Source organism: Ruditapes philippinarum, unplaced genomic scaffold (genome assembly GCF_026571515.1).
Source record: "Ruditapes philippinarum isolate M1 unplaced genomic scaffold, ASM2657151v2 ctg462_1_1_1_1, whole genome shotgun sequence".
Classification (NCBI taxonomy): Eukaryota; Metazoa; Mollusca; class Bivalvia; order Venerida; family Veneridae; genus Ruditapes; species Ruditapes philippinarum.
In genome coordinates, this window is record NW_026864560.1 from 1 (window position 1) to 27,559 (window position 27,559).

General features: G+C 34.5%; 2 protein-coding genes across 2 annotated transcripts; one reads left to right on the forward strand and one right to left on the reverse strand.

Annotated features, from left to right (window-relative positions):
- Positions 1–201: 201 nt before the first annotated feature.
- LOC132726073 (HAUS augmin-like complex subunit 4) lies at positions 202–10,657 on the reverse strand (the record flags this gene model as incomplete). Its single annotated transcript, XM_060711339.1, has 7 exons — positions 10,505–10,657; positions 8,066–8,205; positions 6,645–6,776; positions 5,870–6,007; positions 5,050–5,155; positions 1,192–1,357; positions 202–333 (listed from the first exon to the last, which is right to left on the reverse strand). Coding segments are annotated over exons 1-7 (860 nt in total), but the record flags the coding sequence as incomplete, so codon positions are not given.
- Positions 10,658–13,648: 2,991 nt separating this feature from the next.
- On the forward strand, positions 13,649–22,095 carry LOC132726071 (beta-1-syntrophin-like). Its single transcript, XM_060711337.1, has 6 exons — positions 13,649–14,156; positions 18,606–18,988; positions 19,588–19,730; positions 20,030–20,226; positions 20,774–20,967; positions 21,714–22,095. Exons 1-6 carry the CDS (start codon positions 13,685–13,687, stop codon positions 21,804–21,806), a joined length of 1,482 nt encoding a protein of 493 aa, XP_060567320.1. The 5' UTR covers positions 13,649–13,684; the 3' UTR covers positions 21,807–22,095.
- The last annotated feature ends 5,464 nt before the right edge of the window (positions 22,096–27,559 follow it).

A 27,559-nucleotide genomic window follows, 5' to 3' on the forward strand; every position in this document is an offset into this window, starting at 1 on the left:
ATCCCAGAAACTAAAGTGCTCAGTCTTTGCCACCAGTATAAAACCAGGAAAGCCAGCATATCTGTGTAGTCTGACAAGGCTCTACACTGACTGACATTACATTTTTTGTGATATCCTTGAAATAGATAAGACAGTTCCAGAAATGGAAATTAAGACTAGCGCATGTAACAAATACAGCAGATTTAAAGTCACACATCTTACCTTATCTTGAGACTCATCGCATCACATTTAGCATACAGCCATTCTGTTGTTATAGTATCATTCTCACATTGTTTCTCCAGCTTGTATTTAGATATCAGAGTTTCCAACAAGCCTAATGAGTCTAAAAAGTTTCTGAAGTAAAAAAACAATCTAAATAAAAGTTCAGATTATCATGAATGTTTAAGTTAATAACTTCATTAAACTTTCAATAAAGTTATAAAAGCAACTAGATCGGTATAATATTTCACAAAATACAGCCTTATTTGCTTGTATATATATTTTACATCATTATTATATCAATTATTAACATAAATTGCTGTTTTTTTTATTTACACCATTTGACCATCCAATATTTTTCCATATTGGACACTGTATTGTCTAATATAAATTATCTTATATTGGACAGTTGAAAGTGAAAGAACTTTTCTATGTGACATCAGCAGTAAAAGCTGTTGACCAAAAAAGTATCTGAATGAAAAAATTTTAAAACCTCTTTTGAACATGAAAATTTGACTATTGTACAAATTATAATGATTTATACTCATCAAATCATAATATATTAGGTGATATTTTGCATTCCTTCACAGAGAATACAAATTATCTAAAATTGAGCAAGTACAGTACACAACATTTTTGTAACCTGGGATTTTTTAACAATGGCTTGTGTGTGTAATATTTTTTGTAGATAAAATTTTTTTTGGATGTTAATTAATGAGATTTATATTGAACAATTGCTAATCATTTGCAGCAGCCAAAATAAATCTGAAAACCATGAATATTGAAATTGGATTTCCATGATTATTTGAAGTTCATACCCTATTCTATATATAGTACATTTGTGTATATTCTTTGAAAATGTTACAAATCCTTATTTCAAGCTTGCAGAGGAAGACCCCAATAGCCAAACTATGCATCAAGTCTGGAACAAGTGGGCTTCCGAGGAGAACCACAGACCTCCTGTTAGCTAGTAGGATGAATTAGATGCTTAACCTAGGAAAGAAAATCAAGAGAAAAACCTGATAATAAGCTGCAAACTGTTTATCCTTCTTCACAAAGTCCTCTTTCAGTCGACGTTTTTCCTCTTCTAGATGAAGTTTATCATTCTCTACAATGGCTGGTAATTGTGATGATTTGGCGAACGTTAACTTTGTGCTCTCTGTAATACATCAATATTAATATAGTCTACATCAACAACATATATGCTAAATAAGATCTATGTACTGGTGTTTGCCTAACATCAATGTTTTTAACTTTGGCAAATGTGGGTTTTTCCAATCTAATTACGAGGTACAAACAAACTTTATCATTATAGTTTCAACAAAAAAGCACTACTGTTCACAATAGGAATTAAAGCATTGCTACTGAAGATTGTTTGTACCCCTACTCCGAGATTAAACAAGAATTTGTAACAGAGTTACCAACGTCCCCCGCCCCGGGAGTTTTATATGAAGCATAAAATTGTGCTATTTCAAAAGATTGAGGTATGGATCTCAGGACATTCAGTCCAAAATTATGATCAATACTAGATCTGCAAATGTAACAATAAATTTGTTAAAACTAGAAATGTGTCCAAAGGACACTGATGCCCCCACACGCCACTGTTCTGTCAATCTTATGACTCTAGGTCAAATATTTTTTGGACTACATGTGCCACAAGTTGAAAAACTAAAAATCAACAAAGGGCCATAATTCTGTTAAATTTGGTCGCAGCAAAAAATTCCTTCCTTTACTACCATCTACACATTAAGGTTGTTCATCCCTGGAAGTTTAAGCAAAATCTGCCATCCGGTTTAAGAGGAGTTGCGTTCACAAAATTTCTACATAGTATGTAGTGAAAAAAATCAATAAAGGGCCATAATTCTGTTAAATTTGGTCGCAGCAAAAATTCCTTCCTTTACTACCATCTACACATTAAGGTTGTTCATCCCTGGAAGTTTAAGCAAAATCTGCCATCCGGTTTAAGAGGAGTTGCGTTCACGAAAATTTCTACATAGTATATAGTGAAAAAATCAACAAAGGGCCATAATTCTGTTAAATTTGGCCGCAGCAAAAATTCCTTCCTTTACTACCATCTACACATTAAGGTTGTTCATTCGTGGAAGTTTAAGCAAAATCTGCCATCCGGTTTAAGAGGAGTTGCGTTCATAAAATTTCTACATAGTATATAGTGAAAAAATCAACAAAGGGCCATAATTCTGTTAAATTTGGTCGCAGCAAAAATTCCTTCCTTTACTACCATCTACACATTAAGGTTGTTCATCCCTGTAAGTTTAAGCAAAATCTGCCATCCGGTTTAAGAGGAGTTGCGTTCACAAGATTTCGGGACGTACGGACAGACGTACGGACGGACAGACGGACGAACAGACACTCGGACGGACAAGTGCAACGCTATATGCTCCCACTCTGTGGGGGCATAAAAATAAAATGAAACACAGAATTTAAAAATCTATCATGTTAAGCTTTGACCTCTAAGTGTGCACTTGACCTTGGAGGTAGGGGAGCAGGTGTTGTGCATGACATAACGTCTTATTATTGTGACTATTTGTGCCAAGTTATTTCAAAATCCCTTGAACTATGAAGAAGTTCTAGATTCAACACAAAATATACCCTATAACAGACTATGTTAATTTTTGACCTCTAAGTGTGACCTTGACCTTGGAGGTAGGGATGCAGGTGTTGCGCATGACACATCCTCTTATTATAGTGACTATTTGTGCGAAGTATTTTCACAATCCTTTGATCTATGAAAAAATTATAGACCTGACACAAAATATACCCTGTAACAGACTATGTAAGTATTTGACCTCCAAGTGTGACCTTGACCTTGGAAGTAGGTGACCGGTTTTTGCGCAGGACACATCATCTGATTATTGTTAACAATTATGGCAAGTATTTACAAAAGTCCTTCATAGATAAGAAAGTTATGGACTGGACACGACATATACCCTCAAATAGACAATGTTGACCTTGAATGAACAAGTACGCCCTTGACCCTGAAGGTACGGGTCTGGTTGTTGCGCATGACACATCAACTTATTATAACAAACATTTGTGCCAAGTTATCTCAAATTCCTTTGATAAATGACAAAGTTATGGACCGGACACGAAATATACCCTGTAACAGACTATGTTAATATTTGACCTCCAAGTGTGACCTTGACGTTGAAGGTAGGCAACTGGTTTTTGCGCATGACACATCGTCTGATTATTATAAACAATTATGGCAAGTATTTACAAAAACCCTTCATAGATAAGAAAGTTATGGACCGGACACGAAAATATACCTGTAACAGACTATGTTAAATATTTGACCTCCAAGTGTGACCTTGACCTTAAAGGTAGGTGACTGGGTTTTTTGCGCATGACACATCGTCTGATTATTGTTAACAATTATGGCAAGTATTTACAAAATCCCTTCATAGATAAGAAAGTTATGGACGGACACGAAATATACCCTGTAACAGACTATGTTAATATTTGACCCTCAAGTGTGACCTTGACCTTGAAGGTAGGTGACTGCTTTTTCCGCATGACACATCGTTTGATAATTGTGAACAATTATGGCAAGTATTTACAAAAATCCCTTCATAGATAAGAAAGTTATGGACCGGACACGAATATACCCTGTAACAGACTATGTTAATATTTGACCTCCAAGTGTGACCTTGACCTTGAAGGTAGGTGACTGCTTTTTCCGCATGACACATCGTCTGATAATTGTGAACAATTATGGCAAGTATTTACAAAAACCCTTCATAGATAAGAAAGTTATGGACCGGACACGAAATATACCCTGTAACAGACTATGTTAATATTTGACCTCCAAGTGTGACCTTGACCTTAAAGGTAGGTGACTGGTTTTTGCGCATGACACATCGTCTGATTATTGTTAACAATTATGGCAAGTATTTACAAAATCCCTTCATAGATAAGAAAGTTATGGACCGGACACGACATATACCCTCAAATAGGCAATTTTGACCTTGAATGAGCAAGTGTGACCTTGACCCTGGAGGTAGGGGTCTGGTTGTTGCGCATGACACATCGTCTTATTATAATAAACATTTGTGCCAAGTTATTTCAAATTCCTTTCATAAATGACAAAGTTATGGACCGGACACGAAAGTGTGACGGACGGACAGACGGACGGACGGACAGACGGACGGAGCCTATTTCTATATCCCCCTTTTTTCTTCGAAAAGGCGGGGGACAATTAGAAAAATCAACATTTGTCAAGTTCAGGAGTATCTTTATTCCACTACCTAATAGCAGTGTTTATATAAATTCTAAATTTATGCAGTTTTACAAGTGATTTTTTGTGATTGGAGATAACAAAACAGAACAGACATTTATTTGAGACTTGTACATAATACATTGTCTTGCAAATATATATATAATACAATATATCATGTCACATGGTTATGTTTACACTTGAAAAATGTAAATACAATAATACAAACTAAGTAGAACTAAGCAGGAATTGTATTTGAGATTTGTGCAAAAGTTTATCATCATACAAGAAACATATAAGATAACATATATGTACAATAATCTGCACAAAGTTTCAGACTTTAAAAAGAGTCATTACTTCGAATTTTTTATAATCTCTGAACATATAAGAAAAGTAACCTTCTGAATTTAATTTTTTTTTTAAACTTTACTTAGGAACCATGCAGCATGCAAGTGTATGCAGTCAGACTCAAGTCTATATTGTTGTCTAATAAATATTTGAAACCAACATTAAAAACTCCTAAATTAATGTCAAACACTTTTGAATTGATATGAATCGAAAGTCTTTTACACAAAAATTTATCAAGGTAATGTTTTATTAAGATTTTTAAAACTTACCCATTGATGAATTCTGTGGATCATGGGCTACAACTAATGTTTCACATTTTTTTCTTAATCTTTCCTCTATTTCTGGTATAAGTGCCTGTTGTAATGACTGTAAGTGCTGTAAATCAAGTGTAATTGTTTTATTTAACATCTTGAATATGGCAATATATAGTTAAGTAGATTTTTTTTGAGTCTTGTTAACAGGTTACTGGTAAGGAGGGTTTTCCGATGAACGGTAAAAAGTAGCAGCTTAAGCCTTGGGGTTTGGACCTACTGACCTAAAAAATCAACAGGGTCTTGTAAAAACCTCCCTACCAAATCTGAAGCGTTCTCCTTAGTTATTTATTTCTTGTGGTCAAAGTTATAGTATCCTACTGACCTAAATATCATTCAAATCATATAGATCATAGGTTAAAGTATCGTGGTCAAGGCTGGTTACTTTTAACACATTTTAACAACTAAAATACTTGCACCAAAGTAACTCAATAGTCAAACAATTCATCTACATTCATTGAAGGTCATTCCTTTATCCTTAAACCTGTAAATATCAGTCTTTAAATGACTAATTTTAAATCTTTTGATTATTTCAAGTTATAAAGTAAGGAATCCAACTTGACACCTCTGGATAATCATTTAAAAAAACATATTATTTTTTTTTAATGTCACTGTATAACCATAATGTAAATAGTGTATATTTTGTAAATTATGTTGTTGAGATTGGTACCAAATGTGTAAATAAGTAAATAAAGTCTTTACTTACCTACTTTACCTACTTTTTACTTGCTTTGTGCATAAAATCAATGTAAGTTACATTTATACATTTATTTTTTACCTTTTTGTATGGATTCTGGTCATACAGTTCCTGTTTCGTGAGTCCCAGTGTGGTGGCCTTAGAGCAAGGGTCTGGGCTAAAGTCTAGGTAGTCCCCGATCTCAGCCTGTGTCAGGCACTGCTGTAGTATCTTATGAAACTGAAATATTTATGTAAGTGAATATCTATAAATGTATGTTGCAGTGTACGAAATTCAGATTTGAATCAAATAGGCTGTTCGGGCTACCACATTGGAATATTCACTAGCCCACAAGACATTTCACTATTATGATTCATTCGTTCAAAACAGTTGTTTACATTGCCTTTGTAAAATACAGTAGCCCTGTCGGGCTTGTTACTGCGAAATATTGTTAGCCCAGGCAGAAAATTGGTAGTCACAGGCTAGCGGACTACTGCTAATTTCAAACACTGATGTTGTACTGGAAAATGTATGAAATAATACACAGCTTGTTACATGAAAACATAAAAGACAAGCCTAAAATTGAGCATAATATGATTTCTCAAACTGTTTAAATGCATTCAAACATGTTCTCTAGTACTCACCTGTACAATACCATGTAATGTATTTTATCTAAAAATTCTAATCCAAATTATATTGAAGAAAGGCAAAATGTCACTTAATGTTTATATATCTTTTTTTTCTTGAAAACAAATAATCAGGCACTTGCAATTTGATTATCAATGACAGTGCATGGAAAAGGTCATACACACTCAACCATGCATTACAGGATATGTAACCCTAAACAGATGATATTCTGTATAAAGCTAGTGCTTACTTGTTGATCTCTAGACGAGAGGGAAACATCTTGACTCTTCAACTCATAATCAAGCAGCAGTTCCTGGACCTCCAGATACAGAATATGGTTTAATAACCAAGAGTGTTTCTCATGTCGTAACACTTCTTCAGCCTTCATTAAATACAGAAATATGTTACAATGCATGTATTTTTTTGTTGAAGTTTAATGTAATGAATTTAAAACACTGACTTTTGGCTATTTAAGTGGCACTATCTTACAAATAATAGTAGTATCTTTCATAATATAGAGGTGTCATCGATAAGGATTTTTGTATCGATATATCGGTAATGAATTATCGGCGATACAGCGATATATCGACTGTCATGCTAAATTTTAGCTTTCAAGTCTTTTTAAATGTTTCCTAAGGTCACTGACAAAGAAGTTATATTTAGTAGTGATGGAAATCGGATGAAATTTGTCCCATTTAGACAAATGCAAAAAAGATAAACTATGAAAACTGAACAATTTGTTTCTTTTTTATCATATAGCTAATGACAAGTAACTAGAAAGTTTAAAGCCGTTTCAATTTTACTTTTGTTGTTGTTGTTGTTGTTGTTGTTGCTATTACGTAGTTACTGAACTTGCTTAATCCTGTCCTTGCCGTTCCAATTAAGCCGTGTTTAATTGGCAAATTATAGTGTTTAGAACCTGAATAATTATTAAAGTTTAACATTTTGTAATCATAATTTTTACAAAGAAACACTGACAAATTTTTCTTTGCATTTTCCCTTTTTTAAAATCTGAATTGAGTGGTCTTGACATCCACTTAGCAGACATGCGAGATTACAACGAAATTAGGCAGCATTCGTTAGAGACACTGGGAGGTAACTTTGGCATTGATTTCCGTTTTCATTTTAGATAAAAATGTTTCTGGCATCCATAACTTTACATGTCGCTTTTATTTTGACGTTTTGCGACAGTATAAACAGGTCTGTCAGTTCTATAAAACCTGTTCGCTGAAGTCTCTTTAGCTAGAAATATATGTGCATTCGATATCCGATATTTAAAAAATGGAATCGATATCGAATCGGACAACAAAGATCGTTGATACACCGATATCGATTGAATCGATGACACCCCTATCATAATAACATTTAACTTAAGTTAATATATGGGTTTTCAAGTCACTGACAATGTTATTACTATTAAAGTACAATTTGATAATTTTTATTAACCATGTAATGTAAAAAAATGATAATTTCTAGCTTTGTGAATAGGGCTCTTTTTCGGCCCCAAAAACTCTGTGATAAAAACAAAACACATTGTCAATGACAGTCCTCAAATAAAGAGCAGAATTTTAACCTACAGCAGAGAGAGCCTAATGATTTGAATTGAATGATTATCACAACTTGGTCTTACCGGAGATATTTCAAACAATTCTAATTAAAATCAAATAATACCTGTTTAAGATCTTTATTTGTTTGAATAGATACATCATCTGTTTGAATAAATGACGATAGTTTTGTCAGCAATGTACAGAAATCTGGATACTTCTCTGCATCATCAGTACTCAAGTTGATGTGTGGAAACTGACTGTTTACTGTAAAAAATAACAACTATAACTGTATAAGCTTTAAATAAAATGAGAGCAAACAAAACTGTTTTAGGTCAAATTAGGGACAAAATGCATGATTTCCTTGGGGAAGCAGCCCTATAACGGCCCCTGCTATAGAAAGAAAAAAAGCCCTGACTTAACACAGAAGATAACCAATAATTAAAAGAAAATTGGCTTGACGGTAAATTTCTAACTAATGTTAATTTTCATTGGCTGCTCAAAAATCTAATTTGCATAATGATTAATCTATCAGTTTTGACAGAATGGCTAATTATTAACCCAATGGACAGTTTTGTTTTCGTACATATAAGCCTGGCACAGATTTTAGATGTGCCCTTGGCTGATGATTTTCCTAAGCCATTATTTTTTTAGCGTGCAAAATCCCATCCTCGGCAGATCTCTGCCATTTCACTCTCCTAAAAGTACATTTAACATGACGACTGTGTGTTATACCGGGAAATCGCCACTGAAGAGGACTGCCACATTTTACAGGATGACCTGAAGAAGCTGGCATTGTTGGAGAAACGCTGGGGCATGAGTTTTCACCCAGAGAAGTGCAGCATAATCAGGGTCCACAGGAAGAGGAACCCGATTATATACCCGTACTACTTGAAGGGCCACACACTCGAGATAGACTCGACAACCAAGTACCTTGGAGTCCATATGTCTGGAAACCTCTCCTGGAACCAACACGTTGACAAGATTGTGAAGAAGGGCAACAGCATACTCGCCTTCCTTCGACACAACCTGCGCATCAGCAACGAACAGGTCAAGAGCACAGCCTACATGTCACTCGTGCGACCAGGCCTTTAATACTGCTCCACTGTCTGGAACCCTTATACCAAGAACCTTACACGCAAGCTCAAGATGGTCCAGAGGAGAGCTGCAAGATATTTGACGGACCGTTACCACAACACCAGCAGCTTATCCTTCATGATCCAACACTTGGGGTGGGAGACATTAGTCACGACAGACCAAAGCCCAGCTGACCATGATGTTTGTTTTGGGTTTTACGTCACATCGACACAGTATAGGTCATATCAAGACGTTCCAGCTTTACTGGTGGAGGAAGACCTCAGGTGCCCTTCCGTGCATTATTTCAGGCACGAACGGGCACCTGAGTAGAACCACCGACGTTCCGTAAGCTTGCTGGATAGCTTCCTCACATGAAAGAATCCAAAGTCCCTGTCGGGATTCGAACCCACAGCGGTGAGGGGCAACTGGTTTGAAGTCAACGACCTTAACCACTCGGCCACGGACGCCCCCTGACCATGATGTTCAAGATCACTAATGACCTTGTGGGCATACCAGTCAGCAATTACCTCATCCCTGCCCCGAGCCGCACTAGAAGTGACCACTCCAAGAAGTTCCATCTACCATCCACATCTACATCGTACTACAAGAACTCCTTCTTCCCTCGTACAGCCACAACCTGGAACAGCCTACCTGCCCCATTGCAGAGGCCCCTGACTTGGTATCCAGTATCCTTCAAGCAGGGGTTATCACCCCTCACATTCTAATCCGCCATTAGGGGCCCAGCTACAAGTACCCACTAGTGATATCCAAGGCTGTGCTGGCCGCGGCCACCGTAACCGGAGAGGTTTGGGTTGAAGAGGCGAAATGTAGCTGGCCAGACTTTTTGTCTATATCTCTTTCTTTTGACCTATCAAACCTCTTCTAACTTTCTATCATTTCATGCATATTTCTTTTTCTTGACCTAGCACCACCCGTCGCGTTATAATCAAGTGTGATTGCGCTGACGTACAATGTAGATACATCAATTTGTTTTTTTTGTTTTGTTTTTTTTGCCATTTCATTGTATAGATTGAGCCTGATGCTACAATGTATAGAGAGTTGACTTAAAATTCTGACATATGCATAGTCGGACAGAGCTATGATCTTTTTAACTTCACTTGTTAAACTAGAGTTGGAATAAATGTGTGAAGTTTCAACCCACACCCTTTACTGGCTTTAGTAGTTTTTGAGGTGCGTGCAAAAACTTTACGCAAGCATGACCATTTTCAGTTGTTGGAATTAAATTTCAGGTTTCCCCCTTTTCTGATTTATCGCCCTATATTTTCCCCTTCAGAAAGCCACAGGTTGAAAAGAAATCACTGCTCGTAGTGATTAGCATAAGTGTTTACATCCGAAAATTCACATATCCGAAATTATGCAAATCAGTAAAAAAAGTAAAATCACGTCATAATTGATGTTACGACAAAAATAACTCAAGACAGGATATCTTATTTGTTAAATATCTTCACAATGAAATGAAAATCATTACATTTTTCATATAACGTCGAAAATTTTCGCTCGTTTGCTGCCATCATATCGGTTTACGTTTCCCGCAATATTTTGATGCGCATCCGGACTGAAAAGATACTGTAATTTAAAATTGTATAAGAACAGCAATTGCATTAATTTCTCTTCTTATATTGAAAATAGAAAATAAATGATAATTATCATATAAAAATGTTTGAACTGAGATAATAACGTGCATTACACAAAATCGATGTCATCTCATCCATCGAAGATGCCAGTTGCTCTGCAGACATGGTCTATTACGTAAAGGCAGAAATGTCCATGTTGTATGGAATTTTCAGGAAAAAAAAAACAATAACAAATTATGTTGTTTTTTTGGTGCGGTTTCTAAAATATTTAATATTATTAAATATTATCATTATCATTATTATTTAAATTATTTCTGTGAGTTTCCTATCATGCAGTGACATAATTATTATAACTGCTGCAAATAACCACAGAACTATAATTATCTAAATCTGTAATCTACGTATGTAAGGCTCTGTAATAACTGATTTTCTCCTTTTCTCTACTTTGTTAGTTTACAGCTTTAATTAACTGTAATAAGTTTATTATTCATGCTAATTCAATTTGTCTGTAAAATTCAAACTATATTCTGCAAAAAAAAATACTGATGCAAGTCAGTGTCATCTATCATTTCTCAGTTTTTGTGATTCAAAAAATATCTACAGATTGTTTGCAAAATCCCACAGATATATTTAGCTCCATGAAAATACATTTCGTCACCTTGTTGCAGTAACGGGTTAACTCCTATAAAATCACAGAAGCTAGGTGTTCGCCAGTTACTGCACTAAGGTGACGATGTATACTATTTACTAGTACTTCATTTTCAGTATCTTTTTACTTAATTTTTCCGCATTGTCCGAATTTATTTCTGTTAGTATGATACTGATAACTTCATTTTTATTTACTAGAACATGTACATAATATGTTCTTTGTCTAACATGCCGGCAACGTTTGAATTGACACATTTATACTTGTATAATTTCTGTTCTGAAATATGTTCATGTCTTGATAATAGTTCAGACATACAACAGACTATATAAAATCCTACTTCGTTCATATTGTCTTTCATTCATATTGTCTATCTATAAAACTTATCTAAAAGTTTATCGACGCATCTACATTTACATTGATAATCCCAACAGTGACCTATGACTAGGATTAATTGATAGAAAATATATTTTATTTCAATCAAGTATTTAAGGCTTATATTATAAGCTCGTGTTGGCATGATATTAACATAATACAAGACAACGAACAGTACACATGTCAATATACAAAACATATACATACGGATTACATAACATAACACGAAATAATGTCATTGGGATGCACATGTAGATATAATATCAATGTACAGTGAAAATACAAAAGTACTTGGAGAGAGCACTTTAGAAATTTAGTTTTATAAAATAAGAAGGTGCAATTCAAAACTTCTATATACTTCCCTTCAGAATTCCGCCTGCAAATACACGTTCATGTATGTTTCAAAATGTACAATTATACTATAATTTCACGAAATATAATATCAGAGCTCTGAAAGAACTAGGCATTAAAGCGGATTTAAGTTTGAAATACAATCAAGTTTAAAAGTATTTTTTCACAATATTTTAAATAAATACACAATGTAACATAATTTATATGTGAAGACATTAGTGATTAAAACTTAAAACAAAATCTATCGTGCATGAGTGCGATCATTTTCTGTTATGGACGATTACAAATCTTGGTGTGGGAAATAACAAATACAGTCATTGACAAAGAATGTCAAACATTTAGATTTTTAACATAGGAATAAATTTAAGCAAAAGAGATAATTAGAACTTTCATAGTCAGTGACATTTTCTAATCTATACAAAATTTACACAACATCTGAATTTTAAACTTTAATAAAATTAATGTTTTAAAGTGTTGTAAAGTTTTTCCAAATATTTTCCCAAATCTTTTTGAGTGTTTTATACCTATTTCCCGGGCTGTCATGAACATTGACGTACATCAATAACTCCCACAAATCTTCATGTATTTTACATTTTGCCACACTTAACAAAGTTGGGTTAACAGATTTTAAGATATACTACAAAAATTATTTATGGAAATGGAAATCAAGAACTTAATGTTTTACCCCATGACAGAAGTTTGTCATCCCTTTGGATTTCAATTAGCTGAAAAATCAGTATTAATCATTTATTTTTACATTTTTACGTTTTATTTTATTTTTTGTTGATATTAAAACCATTTTTCAAGAAACTTTCTAAAGTCAGTGTCTTAATTGTCCATGACAATTCTAGCTACCTTCTGGTAGATTAAAAGGAACGTTTTGAGGCAGGTTTTGAGGTCAACCTTAAGAAATGAAAAAAGTTTACCAAATTCGAAAAAAGCACAGTTTGTCCATCTCTTATATATTACTATAGGTGACCACGCATGTGCTTGTTAAATTTGTTGGAAAAAACAACATAAGATGGAAGACGTGGTGGGGTTATCTATATGTGCCAGGAGTACACCTCCAATAGGAAGTATGAGAGATAATTGCACGTTTTATCTTATTTAACTAGAACAGAACATAGAGAAGGGATTGCCACTAATTTGTCCACACTGAGGCGTGTAATTGTTAAATATTAATTGGAAATAATTAAAATCAAAATTCCTATTTCCAAAACGTCATTTTAGATATCTCGCCTAAGTCCCAGTTTATCTAATTGGATCCAGTTTCACATTTTTTTAGAACAGAGATATAAATACATGGAATAATGCCATAACAACATGTGGTGTTAATGTTTATCGTATAATTTTTCATAATTATGAGAGATTTTTTTACAAACATTTCCATGATAGTAATTATTTTGTGAGCTATACATGACAAAAAAAAAGAAAACGTGGCTATTTGTTACAGATTATTGATTTAATTATCGACGTGTATAAGTTGCATTTTAGTACCTCTGAACAAGTGGCGACTATAATATACATGTATTGATTTAGTGTAGATATGTCGGAGATTAACTGTATCCCACTGTAATCTTTGTGTTACCCTTGTAACCTGGCTATATCATTAAGGGGTGAAAAAGAATAGCGGTTTTGTGCCATATATGATTTAGTGGTGTGGAAATATTTGCAGAGTTACGTCCCTTGAAAAGAAATCAAAATGGCGACCAACATATCTGGTCGGACGGGGCATTTCGAAGTTTATATACGCCAGCAATGGTGTAAAGTGACAGTGACGTTAAATGATGAATCATTAACTTTATCCCTTGACGAACCTCCTGAAAATATGTCCACATCTTCCACAAACAACGATATATCAGCTCAGTCCAGTAACGTCCCATCAAATTCCCAAGAAGCCGCTCATGTACCTGACAATATTCCTGGCCAAAAGCGAGTTGTCAAAGTTATCAAAGAGGAAACATATGGCCTTGGTATAAGTATTAAAGGTGGAAGAGAGAATAAAATGCCCATTTTGATCAGTAAGATATTTAAAGGCATGGCTGCTGATAAAACTGGACAGTTGTATGTTGGTGATGCAATTCTTGCAGTGAATGGCGAAGATCTTTGCAACGCCACACATGATGAGGCTGTCAGGGCATTGAAGAATGCTGGGAAGATAGTTGAAGTGGAAGGTAACTTCTTGTTAAGCCTCATGACCCATGTTTGATCCTAATTTCAAAGCATTACAGTAACACCCAAATTTAATTTTCATTTTAGCTCTCGGAATGCATACCAGTGATTTATTTTAAACAAATTTTATTGTAAACTATCTCTTTAGTCTCTCAAGCCCACCAAAAAGAGAAAATAATATGAAGACTACAAAAATTGACTTTTTACTTAAAATGAAACAATTGAAATGACTGCTTTAGAACTGAGAAAGATCGATAAGAAAATATGTGTAGTATTGCTGTTGGCCAGTCTCCAATATTTGCAGGTCTAGACTAGAGACCGGAAATTTAGACGATAATGTTTACATAAATATCATATGCACTGGTGAAAGATTTAAAACTGATTACCCTTTAGAGAGAAATTAAGTGGGATCTATCGGGCCAAGTTGGCCGTTCTTCCATTCATTGTGTTACATCAACTTCTAATTGGGCAGTGTCTGTGTTGAAAAATGCAGTCTGGGTTGGGCTTGGAAAAAAACATTGCCTGTTCAAAAAATATCTCGATGTCTCTTTAAAAAGTCTAATAATATGGACTAGTTTTTATGCCCCCAAAAGGAGGCATAATATAATCGCACCGTCTGTCTGTCTGTCCCACTTCATTTGTTTCCGGACTGTAACTTTGTCATACATTGAGGGATTTTGAAATAACTTGGCACAAATGTCTATCTCATAACAACATTTTGTCGCGTCCAGGCACCACGTCCCTTCTTCAAAGGTCAAGGTCACACTTATATTTTGAAGGTTCATGGTATCACAATTAGAGATTACAGGTACAATAATACAAAGAACAATATTCCGCAATTAGTTACTTTCATTCTCTTTTCTTTTCATAATACCGGCATGCTTAAGAAACCTTTTGGGGGGCATTCGTCACTTGGGTGACAGCTCTTGTTATGCTCCCCGAAAAATTTCGGGGGAGCATATAGTCGTCGGGTTGTCCGTCCGTCCGTCAGTCCTTCAGTCCGTACGTACGTACGTCCTGAATTCGTGTCCGGCCCATAACTTTGTTATTTGAAGTCGGATTTTAAAACTATTTCACAGAAATGATCACCATATTAAGACGACGTGTCACGCGCAACATTTGGGTCGCTACCTTGAAGGTCAAGGTCACAGCATGACCTTGCAGCAAAATCGTGACCGGCCTATAACTTTGTTATTTGAAGTCAGATTTTAAAATTTTTTCACAGAAATGATCACCATATTGAGACGACGTGTCGCGCGCAACGTTTGGCTCGCTACCTTGAAGGTCAAGGTCACAGCATGACCTTGCAGCAAAATCGTGTCCGGTCCATAACTTCGTTATTTGAAGTCGGATTTTAAAAATATTTCACAGAAAAGATCACCATATTAAGATGACGTGTCACGCGCAAATTTGGGTCGCATACTTGAAGGTCAAGGTCACAGCATGACCTTGCAGCAAAATCATGTCCGGCCCATAACTTTGTTATTTGAAGTCGGATTTTAAAAATATTTCCAGAAATGATCATCATATTGAGATAACCTGTCATGCACAACATTTGGGTCGCACCTTGAAGGTCAAGGTCACAGCATGACCTTGCAGCAAAATTGTGTCTGGCCTATAACTTTGTTATTTGAAGTCGGATTTTAAAACTTTTTCACAGAAATGATCACCATATTGAGACGACATGTCGCGCGCAACGTTTGGCTTGCTTCCTTGAAGGTCAAGGTCACATCATGACCTTGCAGCAAAATCGTGTCCGGTCCATAACTTCGTTATTTGAAGTCGGATTTTAAAAATATTTCACAGAAATGATCACCATATTAAGACGACATGTCGCGCGCAAATTTGGGTGGCTTCCTTGAAGGTCAAGGTCACAGCATGACCTTGCAGCAAAATCGTGTCCGGCCCATAACTTCGTTATTTGAAGTCAGCTTTTAAAACTATTTCACAGAAATGATCACCATATTGAAATGACGTGTCACGCACAACATTTGGGTGCTACCTTGAAGGTCAAGGTCACAGCATAATCTTGCAGCAAAATGGTGTCCGGCCCATAACTTTGTTACTTAAAGTTGGATTTAACAACTATTTCACAGAGATGATCACCATATTGAGACAACGTGTCGCGCGCAACATTTGGCTCGCTACTATGAAGGTCAAGGTCACAGCATGACCTTGCAGCAAAATCATGTCCGGCCCATAACTTCGTTATTTGAAGTTGGATTTTACAACTATTTCACAAAAATGATCACCATATTGAGACAATGTGTCGTGCACAACATTTGGGTTATTTTTACACTTTGAACTTTGTCTGTGACATAACTCTGACACTACAAGAGGTATACCTTCCTGTGTCCAAAACCTATTCGGGGAGCATCACCCGGTTCAACCGGCTCTTGTTTCATTTTGTAATCCTGATCTACCTTCACCAGAGAATGGAAGCAACATTGACTTTTGCCACGCCAAAGCCAAAAAATTTTCCTTCTATTCAAGACATTTATCAGAACTATTTTTTATTTGCCCCAGCTATACTTTTTTATATTTTTTATGCCACCGCAATCTGCGATGCGGTGGCATATAGCTATTCACCTGTTTGTGTGTGTGTGTGTGTGTGTGTGTTATATAGATTATATAGTGAACTTAAAAAATCTTCTTGTGAAAAACTACTAGTCCAATTTTAACCAAACTTGGCAGGATTGTTCCTTGGGTGAAGGGCTTCCAAAGTTGTTCAAAGAATTTCATTCCATGCAGAAATCTGGTTGCCATGGCAACCAAAAGGAATTATAAGAATAAATTTAAAAAATCTTCTTGTAAAGACCCAAAAGGCCTAGAGCTTAGATATTTTGCATAAGGCATTGTCTGGTAGACCTCTAACAAGATTGTTCAAATTATAGCCCTGGGGTCAAAATTGGCCCCGCCCCGGGGGTCATTGATTTTCACTATGTACATATAGTAAAAACTTTAAATACCTTCTTGTAAAAACCCGAAAGGCCTAGAGCTAAGATATTTTGCATAAGGCATCATCTGGTAGACCCTTACCAAGATTGTTCAAATTATAGTCCTTGGGTCAAAATCAACCCCGCCCCGGGGTCATTGATTTTCGCTATATGTACATATAGTAAAACCTTAAAACACCTTCTTGTAAAGACCCAAAAGGCCTAGAGCTTAGATATTTTGCATAAGGCATTGTCTGGTAGACCTCTACCCAGATTGTTCAAATTAAAGCCCTGGGGTCAAAATCGGCCCCGCCCCAGGGGTCATTGGTTTTCCTTATATGTTTATAGTAAAAACTTTAAAAAAAATCTTCTAGCAATTGACAAATGCTAGAGGTTAGATATTTTGCATGAAACATTGTGTTGTAAACCTCTAGCAAGATTGTTCAAATTATAGCCCTGGGGTCAAAATTGCCCCCGCCCTGGGGGTCATTGATTTCAATATATACATATAGTAAAAAATAAAAAAATCTTATTGTCTGAAGGTACAAGGCTTAGAGCTTTAATATTTGTTAAGAGCTTTAATATTTGTTAAATAATATCATCTAAAGGTACTCTACCAAAGTTGTTCAAATTTTGCCTCTTGTGTCAAAATTAGCCCCGCCCCTCGGAGCCATAGGTTTATCTTATATGTATATAGTTAAAACTTAAAAAATCATCTTCTCTAAATTTACAAAGGATAGAGTTAAGATATTTTGCATGAAACATTGTGTAGTGAACCTCTAGCAAGATTGTTCAAATTATAGCCTTGGGGTCAAAATTGGTTCCGCCCCGGGGGTCATTGATTTTCATTATGTACATATAGTGAAAAAAAAAGTATATTTTTGTCTGAAGGTTCAAGGCATAGAGCTTTGCTACCAAAGTTGTTCAAATGTCAAAAATTGGCCCTGCCCTGGGGGCAGTGATTCTCATTATGTACACGTATTAAAAACAGAAAATAAAACAAATGTTTTCTGAATGGGAGAAAGCTATAGCTTAGATATTTTACTTGAAATGTTGTTTGGTGGACCTGTATCAAGATTGTTATTAAACCCTTGGGTCAAAATTATGCCTTGTCCAAGGAGACAGTGACCTACTTTCTTGTCCTTTGATGTACAGCAATGACATTTTGACCATGTGCACAGTTTTAGTTGTAAAATTGAACTTTGACCTAGATTTTGATGATGTGACCTACTTTCTTGTCCTTTGATGTACAGCTATGAAATTTGAACCATGCGGTGGCATAGCATTTTTCTCAAATGCAATCTTGTTTGAAGAACTAAAAATGTTTAAACAGGTATTTAAAGAAGTAAAACAAGGAAATTGCTTACTTTCATAAACTTATGATGGTAAGTAATACTTACCATTAGTATACACTGCTGCAATCGTTTGTGTAGTTACTACCAAGATGTTTGAAGAGACTGGATTAATTTTTATGTTTTGTTCATGAAACCCATCAGTTACTTTTGTTTATTTTAGTGCGCTATCTACGTGAAGTAACACCATACTTTCGAAAGAATTCAGCTTTGAATGAATTAGGCTGGGGCACTCATGAAACCTCACAGGACGGTGTAAAAAGTAGCTGGTCAGAAAGCAAAACAATACCTTTAAAACTGTGTTACCTTTGTCGTAATTTAAGTATTTGTGACACGGAAAAAAGAACATTAGAGCTTCACTCCCCTGATGGGAAAAGCTCGTGTATTTTACGCTTTCCCGATGTTGCAACATGTAATGAATGGTTTAATGCTCTACATGCAAATGTGACAATGTTAACCACTCAGGCAATACAAGATGCTAATACCACAATGATTTCTGCCCCGAACCAACGTGAGATTACACATATGGGCTGGCTTTCAGAACAGGTGAATATTGTTCTTCTCTTATACAATCATGACTAAATATTTTCAAATTCCAAAGTCATTAAAAACACCTATAGAATCACTGCATTTATGTATGACTTTTACAAAATAATTTGTTTTCGTAGTTAAGCCAGGCTTTTTAGGAGAAAAGTGGTGTTTTAACCTACACTACTTTGTTTGGGCTTTGGTTTAATACATGTACTTAACTAGCTAGCTTATGGAATTTCAGTTGTTCTACTAATGTTTCTGTTTGTGATTGAAATAATGCACGGAGGGGTACCTGAGGTCTTTATGTTTCTGTTTGTGATTGAAATAATGCACGGAGGGGTACCTGAGGTCTTTATCTTTCTGTTTGTGATTGAAATAATGCACGGAGGTGTACCTGAGGTCTTACTCCACCAGTAAAGCTGGAAAGTTGCCACATGACCTTTACAGTGTTGGTGCAACATAAAACCCAACATTAATTTATCTTTCTATTTTGATGCTATTTTATTTACTGTCTTATTAAATTGAATATAATTTATTTCCTTTTTTGTATCTGAAGGAAATCACATGACCTGATAATATTTATAAAATATATTGTCATTTATCTTTAATTTCAGCTATTGAATGACCAAGGCACTCCTAATTGGAAGCCAGTATTTATTGCATTAACAGACAAAGACATGTTGATGTATGATACAGTGCCATGGAGTAAAGAAGAGTGGGCAACACCATTTCAAAGTCATCCTTTACTTGCTACACGGTATCTACTTTAACCTTTGTAGAATTGAACCAGGTTTTTTATTTGCCTATATGTAAATTACAAGTAGTTAGCATTAAGCTTAGTGTTGAAAGTACATAAGGAACACAAAGTTCTGCAGTGCAGTTTGATAAAAGATCTCCATATTTACTCTAATTCTGTGTGGAAATGGTTAAAGTTTAAACAAATAGAATGTTAAAAAGAAATTCCATTAATTCAACTCAAAAAGAAGTATTGAAACTAGTACATACATTTTGTTGTTTTGTTTATCATTGATTCATTGAAAGGGTATTTTTATATAGGTTGGTACATTCTGGTCATCAGACCACGTCTGCAGCTGGTGCCGATGTCCTGTCATTTGGAACGAGGTCGGGAACCAGAAATGGCGTGGAGATGCACATATTTCGCGTGGAAACACAGCGGGATCTTGCTCATTGGTCTCGCGCACTTGTACAAGGATCCCATGGGGCTGCTGCACTTGTAAAGGAGGTTACATGCCGTAAGTATAATTTATGATCAAGCCATAAAATATGGATATGAACAAAGTATATCACTTGAAAAACTGGCTTTGTATGAGGGGTGTTCATTTAATAATGAAAACAGTCTTGTAGTCTTAGTGAGAAAAATTGGCAAAGTTATCAATACTAACAGTATTAGGTAGTTTTATCTGAGAAAAAGTGATAAGGAGACTTAAATTGATTCTTGTGATAGAAATGTCAAACTTTTACTCTCTAAATTCTGATGGCAATATGAACTTGCTTATAGCACCAGCATAGATGAGCCTGCACATTTTATAAGTCTCTATAATTATACTGGTGACTGCTAAATTAAAAAATTTTGAGAAAAAAAATGAAATCCTACAATGGACAATTCTAAATTTAAAGGTATATCAGTCCATTACACACTTTTGTATGGATTTGATGAGTAAATTAAAACGTCTTTGGCATAACATCAAATTAAATTATTGAATTTGAAAATATCACCTTTAAAATGTTTAGTTAGCAATTTTTTCTTGCATATAATGCATAATCCTGTCTGTTTTATAGCTGCTAGTTGGCAAAATCATAAAGGAAAGCTAACATTACACTTTGAAAACGGATTTGCTCTACATGCCTTGAAACCAGCTACAGAAGGTGACAAACCAAAGCTGCTGTGGTACTTCCCGTTTGAGAAGTTACGTATGTCGGGTGATGATGGACACCGACTACTGTGGTTAGATTTTGGAGAGGATGGGGAACAGGTAGGAGAAGCTGTGTTTCATATCTGAAAGATTATATTTGTTTAAACACAGTAAAAAAGTATCAATTTTTTCCCCTCTTCTTTATACTTGTCCTTAGATTGACTAGTTCCTTAATGTTAAAAGTTCCTGTTTTGCTCTAGTTGTTGTATATAGTTCACACTTTAGGTTTTGTATCATCTCATGTTTTCAAAATTTGCTTAATTCCCCAATTCCCCAAACAGTTTCTTATTGGTCAGGTCCAAACTTGCTCCCATAAGGGTGGACAAACTGGTGATATTTGATATAAATTTATGTGTTGAAATTCAGACAGCTGCGAGTGAAAATGTAAAACTTAGTTTTCAAGAGTGAATTATATGTATCTGTCCTTCATGTAGGAGAAGAGCAAGAAGTTTTCTACTATTTCAGTAATTTTGTATTTCATTATGTCACGCTTCATGATGTTGTCAGAGTGTAACATATTATGAACATTTTGAAAAATGATACTATAAAATTTGCGCCTTTTTGTCAAAATTTATTAGAAAGTATGCAGATGTTTGCATATTATTACTACAATAATGTAACAGAACATATTTATTTTCAATAACTAGTTTTCTAATGAAAGTTTCATTACATGTTACATATGCTATTTTTCTGCATTCAAGCGCAAATTTTGCATTAGCATTAAAAGAAAATGCCTCTGTAATTTAATAACAATTACATAAATTACAATTACATATTTTGCATTACATAGTTTTACATTATTCCAGGAGTTAGATTTGGAGTCCTGCCCAAAGCCTTTGGTGTTTGTGCTACATACTTTCCTATCAGCCAAAGTGAGCCGACTGGGGCTTGTTGCCTGAACTGTAACCACAGAGCCAGTCGCCCTGCATGTAATGACCACCTGATTAAATAAAGCCATGTTGTTGGTGTCGGCCAGAAGAGCGTTGTGTAAGGATGTGTGATGTAACAGATATATGTATTATTTAAGTCTCTGTTATGATGTGTTAACAGGTGCTGATTTGAATTGACATAGGCTGCCTAAATTAAAGTTTAAGTATAAGACAAGGCCCCTAATAGATTTGTTTCTAATTGAGTGAGCCTTTTTCTTGCTACCGAGCGTTTTAGAATTTCTAAAAGCACAGCACTGAGGAGAAAACTAGAAACACTTTAACGACCCAACATTACATAATTTCAGTGTATAATTAGTATTAAGATGCAAGCTTAGATTATTAGATAAACAATTATTTTAGTGATTGATTATTTAAAAAATCACAGCAAAATGATTTTTTGTATCTTCAATTTTTATTTTTCTATATTAATAATTACCCTTTTATCAATTATAGAGATTTAGATAAATATGTTTAATTGTAAAATTTTTTAACCATGATATTTAAGATTTTTATGCCCCCACAATGTGGGAGCATATAGCGTTGCACTTGTCCATCCGTCCGTCAGTCAGTCAATACGTCAGTCCGTCCGTCCGTACGTCCCGAAATCTTGTGAACGCAACTCCTCTAAAACCGGATGGCAGATTTTGCTTAAACTTACAGGGATGAACAACCTTAAGGTGTAGATGGTAGTAAAGGAAGGAATTTTCGCTGCGACCAAATTTTACAGAATTATGGCCCTTTGTTGATTTTTTCACTATATACTATGTAGAAATTTTGTGAACGCAACTTCTCTTAAACCGGATGGCAGATTTTGCTTAAACTTCCAGGGATTAACAACCTTAATGTGTAGATTGTAGTAAAGGAAGGAATTTTTGCTGCGACCAAATTTAACAGAATTATGGCCCTTTGTTGATTTTTAGTTTTCAACTTGTGGCACATGTAGTCCAAAAAATATTTGACCTAGAGTCATAAGATTGACAGAACAGTGGCGTGTGGGGGCATCCGTGTCCTATGGACACATTTCTAGTTGTGTATATATCATATAAACTACAACAGTTGAATTAACACACATTTACATACCAGTTTTTAACAAACACAACAAAATATGCATAATGGTATATTCACACAAACTTAAAATATTTTTGTGTATCAATTTTCATTGTTTTTATGCCTCCACTTAAGGGGTAGAGGGCATATAGATTTGACTTGCTGTTCATACGTACACTCAAAAAACTGTGGAATATTGGGACTCTGTGTCCTATAGACACATTTCTATTTTGAAACTTGAGTGGTAAATGATTAACATCTCTTCATTATCTGTTATACATGTAGATATACTTCTATTGGTCTCTAAGATTGTCACAACAGGGATCTCCATAGCTGAATGGTTATAAATTACTGACTGAATCACTTAACCTGTACTGCTGTGCGTTCAAATCGCGCTTAGACCATCAAATTCTGTCCTGAGGAGAAGCTAATTAGTCATGGTCTAGAAGTTCAACTTACTGCTGTGTTTTTCTGCCCGGATGCAAACTCACTATCCTCACTGCTGCTGGTTCGAATCTTGTCAGGGACTTGGGGACTTTGAATTTGTCTTGTGAAGAAGCCATTCAGCTACCAGCTCACTGAAGATCGATGATACTACTGGAGTGCCTTGAGGTGCCAGAAATGATGCACAAAGAGGCATCTTATGTCTTCCTCCATCATTTAAGGCTAGAAAATAGCATAGTGTCAGAAAACCTAATTGATCAGTTCTAAAATAGAATACCCGGGTTTTCCTCAACCATTTCATTCAAAATTGGTACGTAACTTATGATCCTATTAATTTTTTTTCATAGATATTCTGCCAAAATTACTTAATTGTACGATTTCTTAGTAACTTAGTTATATATCAAATTAATCAGTAATGATTGGGATAACTGTAAGGGGTTCAAGCTTTAAAAGGAGGTTGAATTCATTATTGTAAGGAAGCTACCCTGCCACCTTACAGTGGCTTAACCCATTGGAGTCCTTGTGATGCAGTAAAGCTTTTCAAAGTATCTGAGACACTAATACCACAGTATGTTGTACTTATAAATCATTTGCCGTTGCTTATATGTACCATATCAAAATATGAATATTGTTTTATTGATTCTAGTCAATTATGTAATCAAATTCATTGGATATCATAATAAAGTAAGTTTTAATAGATTGGACTATGATGAGAACCCACATTTTTCAGTGCACATTGCCATATTTAATCTGTACTATGCTGAAACTAAAACTGTCTAGCTCTTGTTTCTTCCAAAAGGACAGACATACCTTTTTAACAAGAGGGAAAGTATTAATATATATTTAACTTAACCAGAGTTTTATCCTAAAAATGGATTTTGAAGATTGGTATTGAATAAATCATTGGATTGTAGCCTTTTTATAATGTCAGTTATTATGTAAGAATGAATGCTTACTTTTTGCCAATAATAGGTTTAAGATTTATGATAGATTGTATGACTTAGCTAAGTTATAAACAAGTGTAATTATATAACCACCTGACCTCATTGTATATAATATAGCAGTGACAATATAATATATCGTCACTTTGGTGCAGTGACAGTTAACTCATATTGAAAAATGACTCAGTAAATGCACAAATAGACAATTGTTTTTAATGACAGACTTTAAAAAAAAGTTGCTGAGTAGCTTTCCATAGATACCTTTACAAATTTTTTTTCAGTCTTTTACTAACTTGATAGCAGGTTTGAAAAAAAAAGGAAATCTGAAACCATTCTCATACGCAAATCCCAAATCTGATTGGCTTATTGGAATTCAATATTTGAATTTGACCAATAGCTTGTTGCTTTCTTAGACTGGTTCCCACATGTAGTTTTTACTCATGGACTTATTGAACATATAGCTGGATCTCATTGTTTGATGTTATGCTATACTAGAGATAGATATTTTTATACACATATCTATGGACTTAAAGCTTTCATATACATATGCAGTACATACAATGAAAACAGCATAGCTTTGTTTTTCACCAGTCACAAATCACCTTCCATGCACGCTAATATATGGCCAAAAATGTGTTAAAATTTACGTAAAAACCAAAAAACAAACAAACGTTCTATGCATGTACATATAGACACTTACTTAAGTGTTAACTGAAGTAAAAATTGGAAATTTCTGATAAACAATACTGTAGTTCCAGGTTGTTGTGGAGTATAATTTTTTTTTACTGAAATGTCAAAAAAAGCCATCATAACTACTGATATTCATTTCACATGGCTAGCTTAAGGAAGGATGAAGTCTCTTCTAGGGCGTTCACTAGAAATAAATCGTGAAGGGTTACTTGATATTTACTTCTACCAGTAAACCTGGACAGTCCTCAAGAGAACCTTTCAAATTTTGATGTTATTTGAAACTTAACCAAAAAGAAATAATCATGTTTTTTTATGTGATGAATCTTTGGACTAAGTTGCCAAATAGCTTTGAAGGTTTGAGTCAAAATTGCGTTTGTTTGCTTGTAAGAAACTATTGAGGTATGTAAATATTGTACCTTGTAGTTTAAGGTGCCTTCTATTGTTTGTAATTATTGACAAACAAGCAAATTGGGATTTTCCCTCCTTATTAAAACAGAAGAATTTTCTATGCCCTCAGAAAAGATTGATCAGGAGGGTATATTGCTTTTGGTTTGTCTGTTTATTTTGTCCAAAATTTTAACGTTGACCTTGACCATAACACAGACATCCTGTAACCTTTAAACTTCACAAGTGCACGCACATTGATAAGCTTTTCCTGCCAGACCCGCTGAGATGTCTCTTGGTCAAAGGTCAAGGTCCCCAAAGGAAAAAGACATTCATTTGAACATAGCGCTTGTTCTATGTCCTTTATGTTTTAACTGTAATATGATACTGCAAAATGTACCAAATAATTTACATATGTATAGATTTGGATAGTTTTTTTATGTCCATGTACATATACTTGTTGTTAGTTTTAGAATATATGTAACCATATATATAACTTATATATACATAATTATATTAATATGATTCAATATGTTGGGTAGATTTATATTGTTGTTGTTGTTGTTTAAACCTGCATATCCTAGAACCTTGATGTAAATATGGCATTATATTTATTTATGTTGTTACCCTTTTGTTGTTGTTGTTATTATTTGAGGTACTTTTTGACCTAAATTTTATTTGCCCAGATTTTGTTTTGCACAATATTTTTCTTTATTTTTATACAAATACTTATTTTTGCAGCTTCATAACATGTATTAAAATTATACAGGGGCTTTTTATTCCCAAACATACAGAGTTAATGGCCTTTTCTTTTTACATTATGAAGAACAGCTATTGTAATACACATCTGTCGAAGATGATTTTTTCTTTTGTATTCTAAATTTTGAGTACATATAATTGTATTATAGACTATAGTGTTTTGAATACATTTGCCATAAATATTTTGTAAACATATCTTTTAACTGCAATATATTCCGTACTATGTTTTGTTTAAAATAATCCCCATCTTTAAGCTAGGACCACCTGAATATTGACCTATAGAACTATAGTATAATTATCATAAACTGATATTGTTAATTAGATCTTTTATTTCTAATTTTACACAGTATATCAAATAGTTACCTTTAAATAAAGCAAAGGATTTATTTAAACTTATGGTTATTTATTTTTTCCAAGTAACATGTAAATGAAATCTAATTTAAACTATCATTTTGGTATTAGTAAATAAACGGGATGTGTGTGGGCATGTCATAGCTAAAATATACTACAGACTGTATGTTCATTATTATTTTACATGTACTACTTGCATAAGTACTGTAGACCCTTAATTGCCACCTGAGTACCTACACCCACTTCCAGTAAAAATGTTAAGGTTTCAGCATGCTTTGATGCATACATGTAGTTTATGTTAATTTAGGGCTCACTGAAAATGCTCATTTATACTTATATGCTTTCTTTTTTTTATACAAAATATGCTTTAGAAATCAGACCATTGGTTTATGTTACACTTGAATCCAAGTAACCAATATATGTAACATTTATCATTGAAAGCATCTAGATGACACAGATCTTTATGCTGTTCTCGGTCATTTAAATGCTTATTGACTCTGCACAAGACCTGATATGTGGTGTGTTGAATGTTTACAGCATAAAAATAATGAATGATGTACTTTAACAAACGCATATTACTTTATGATATTGGAACACTGGTACTTCATGTATATAGAGTACACAATTATAGATGATGTCAGAGCTGTCTTGTACAAAAACGATGCTGTAGGAACTTTATGTTTAACATTCATACAGAAACTATCTTCCATTTAATATTCTATTTTTAGAATGACTTAATAGTGTAGAAAATTAAGGATGTTGTTTTTTTTTTCCTAACACTTTTTGAACATTTTAGCCACTCAGTATATAAGATTGATATGTTGTTTTTTATGAACAGTTTTCTTCTTTAAGGTGATGTTTCCTAACATTTATAATTTATACAACAAATTGAGCACCATCCTAAATTGTCTGGAACATTGTTCTTCAATATTGTCTTGTATGATTTAATATCTTTGATTTGTTACCCTTGATTTGTTACCTTTGATTTTATATCTTCGATTTTTGATGACTTCTTTGACCGCTGATTTCAAATTCATGAAAATGTAATAGATGCAAACTGTACGCTACATGGTTTTTCATTTTAAGAAGCTAGACAGCTAGTTTAGA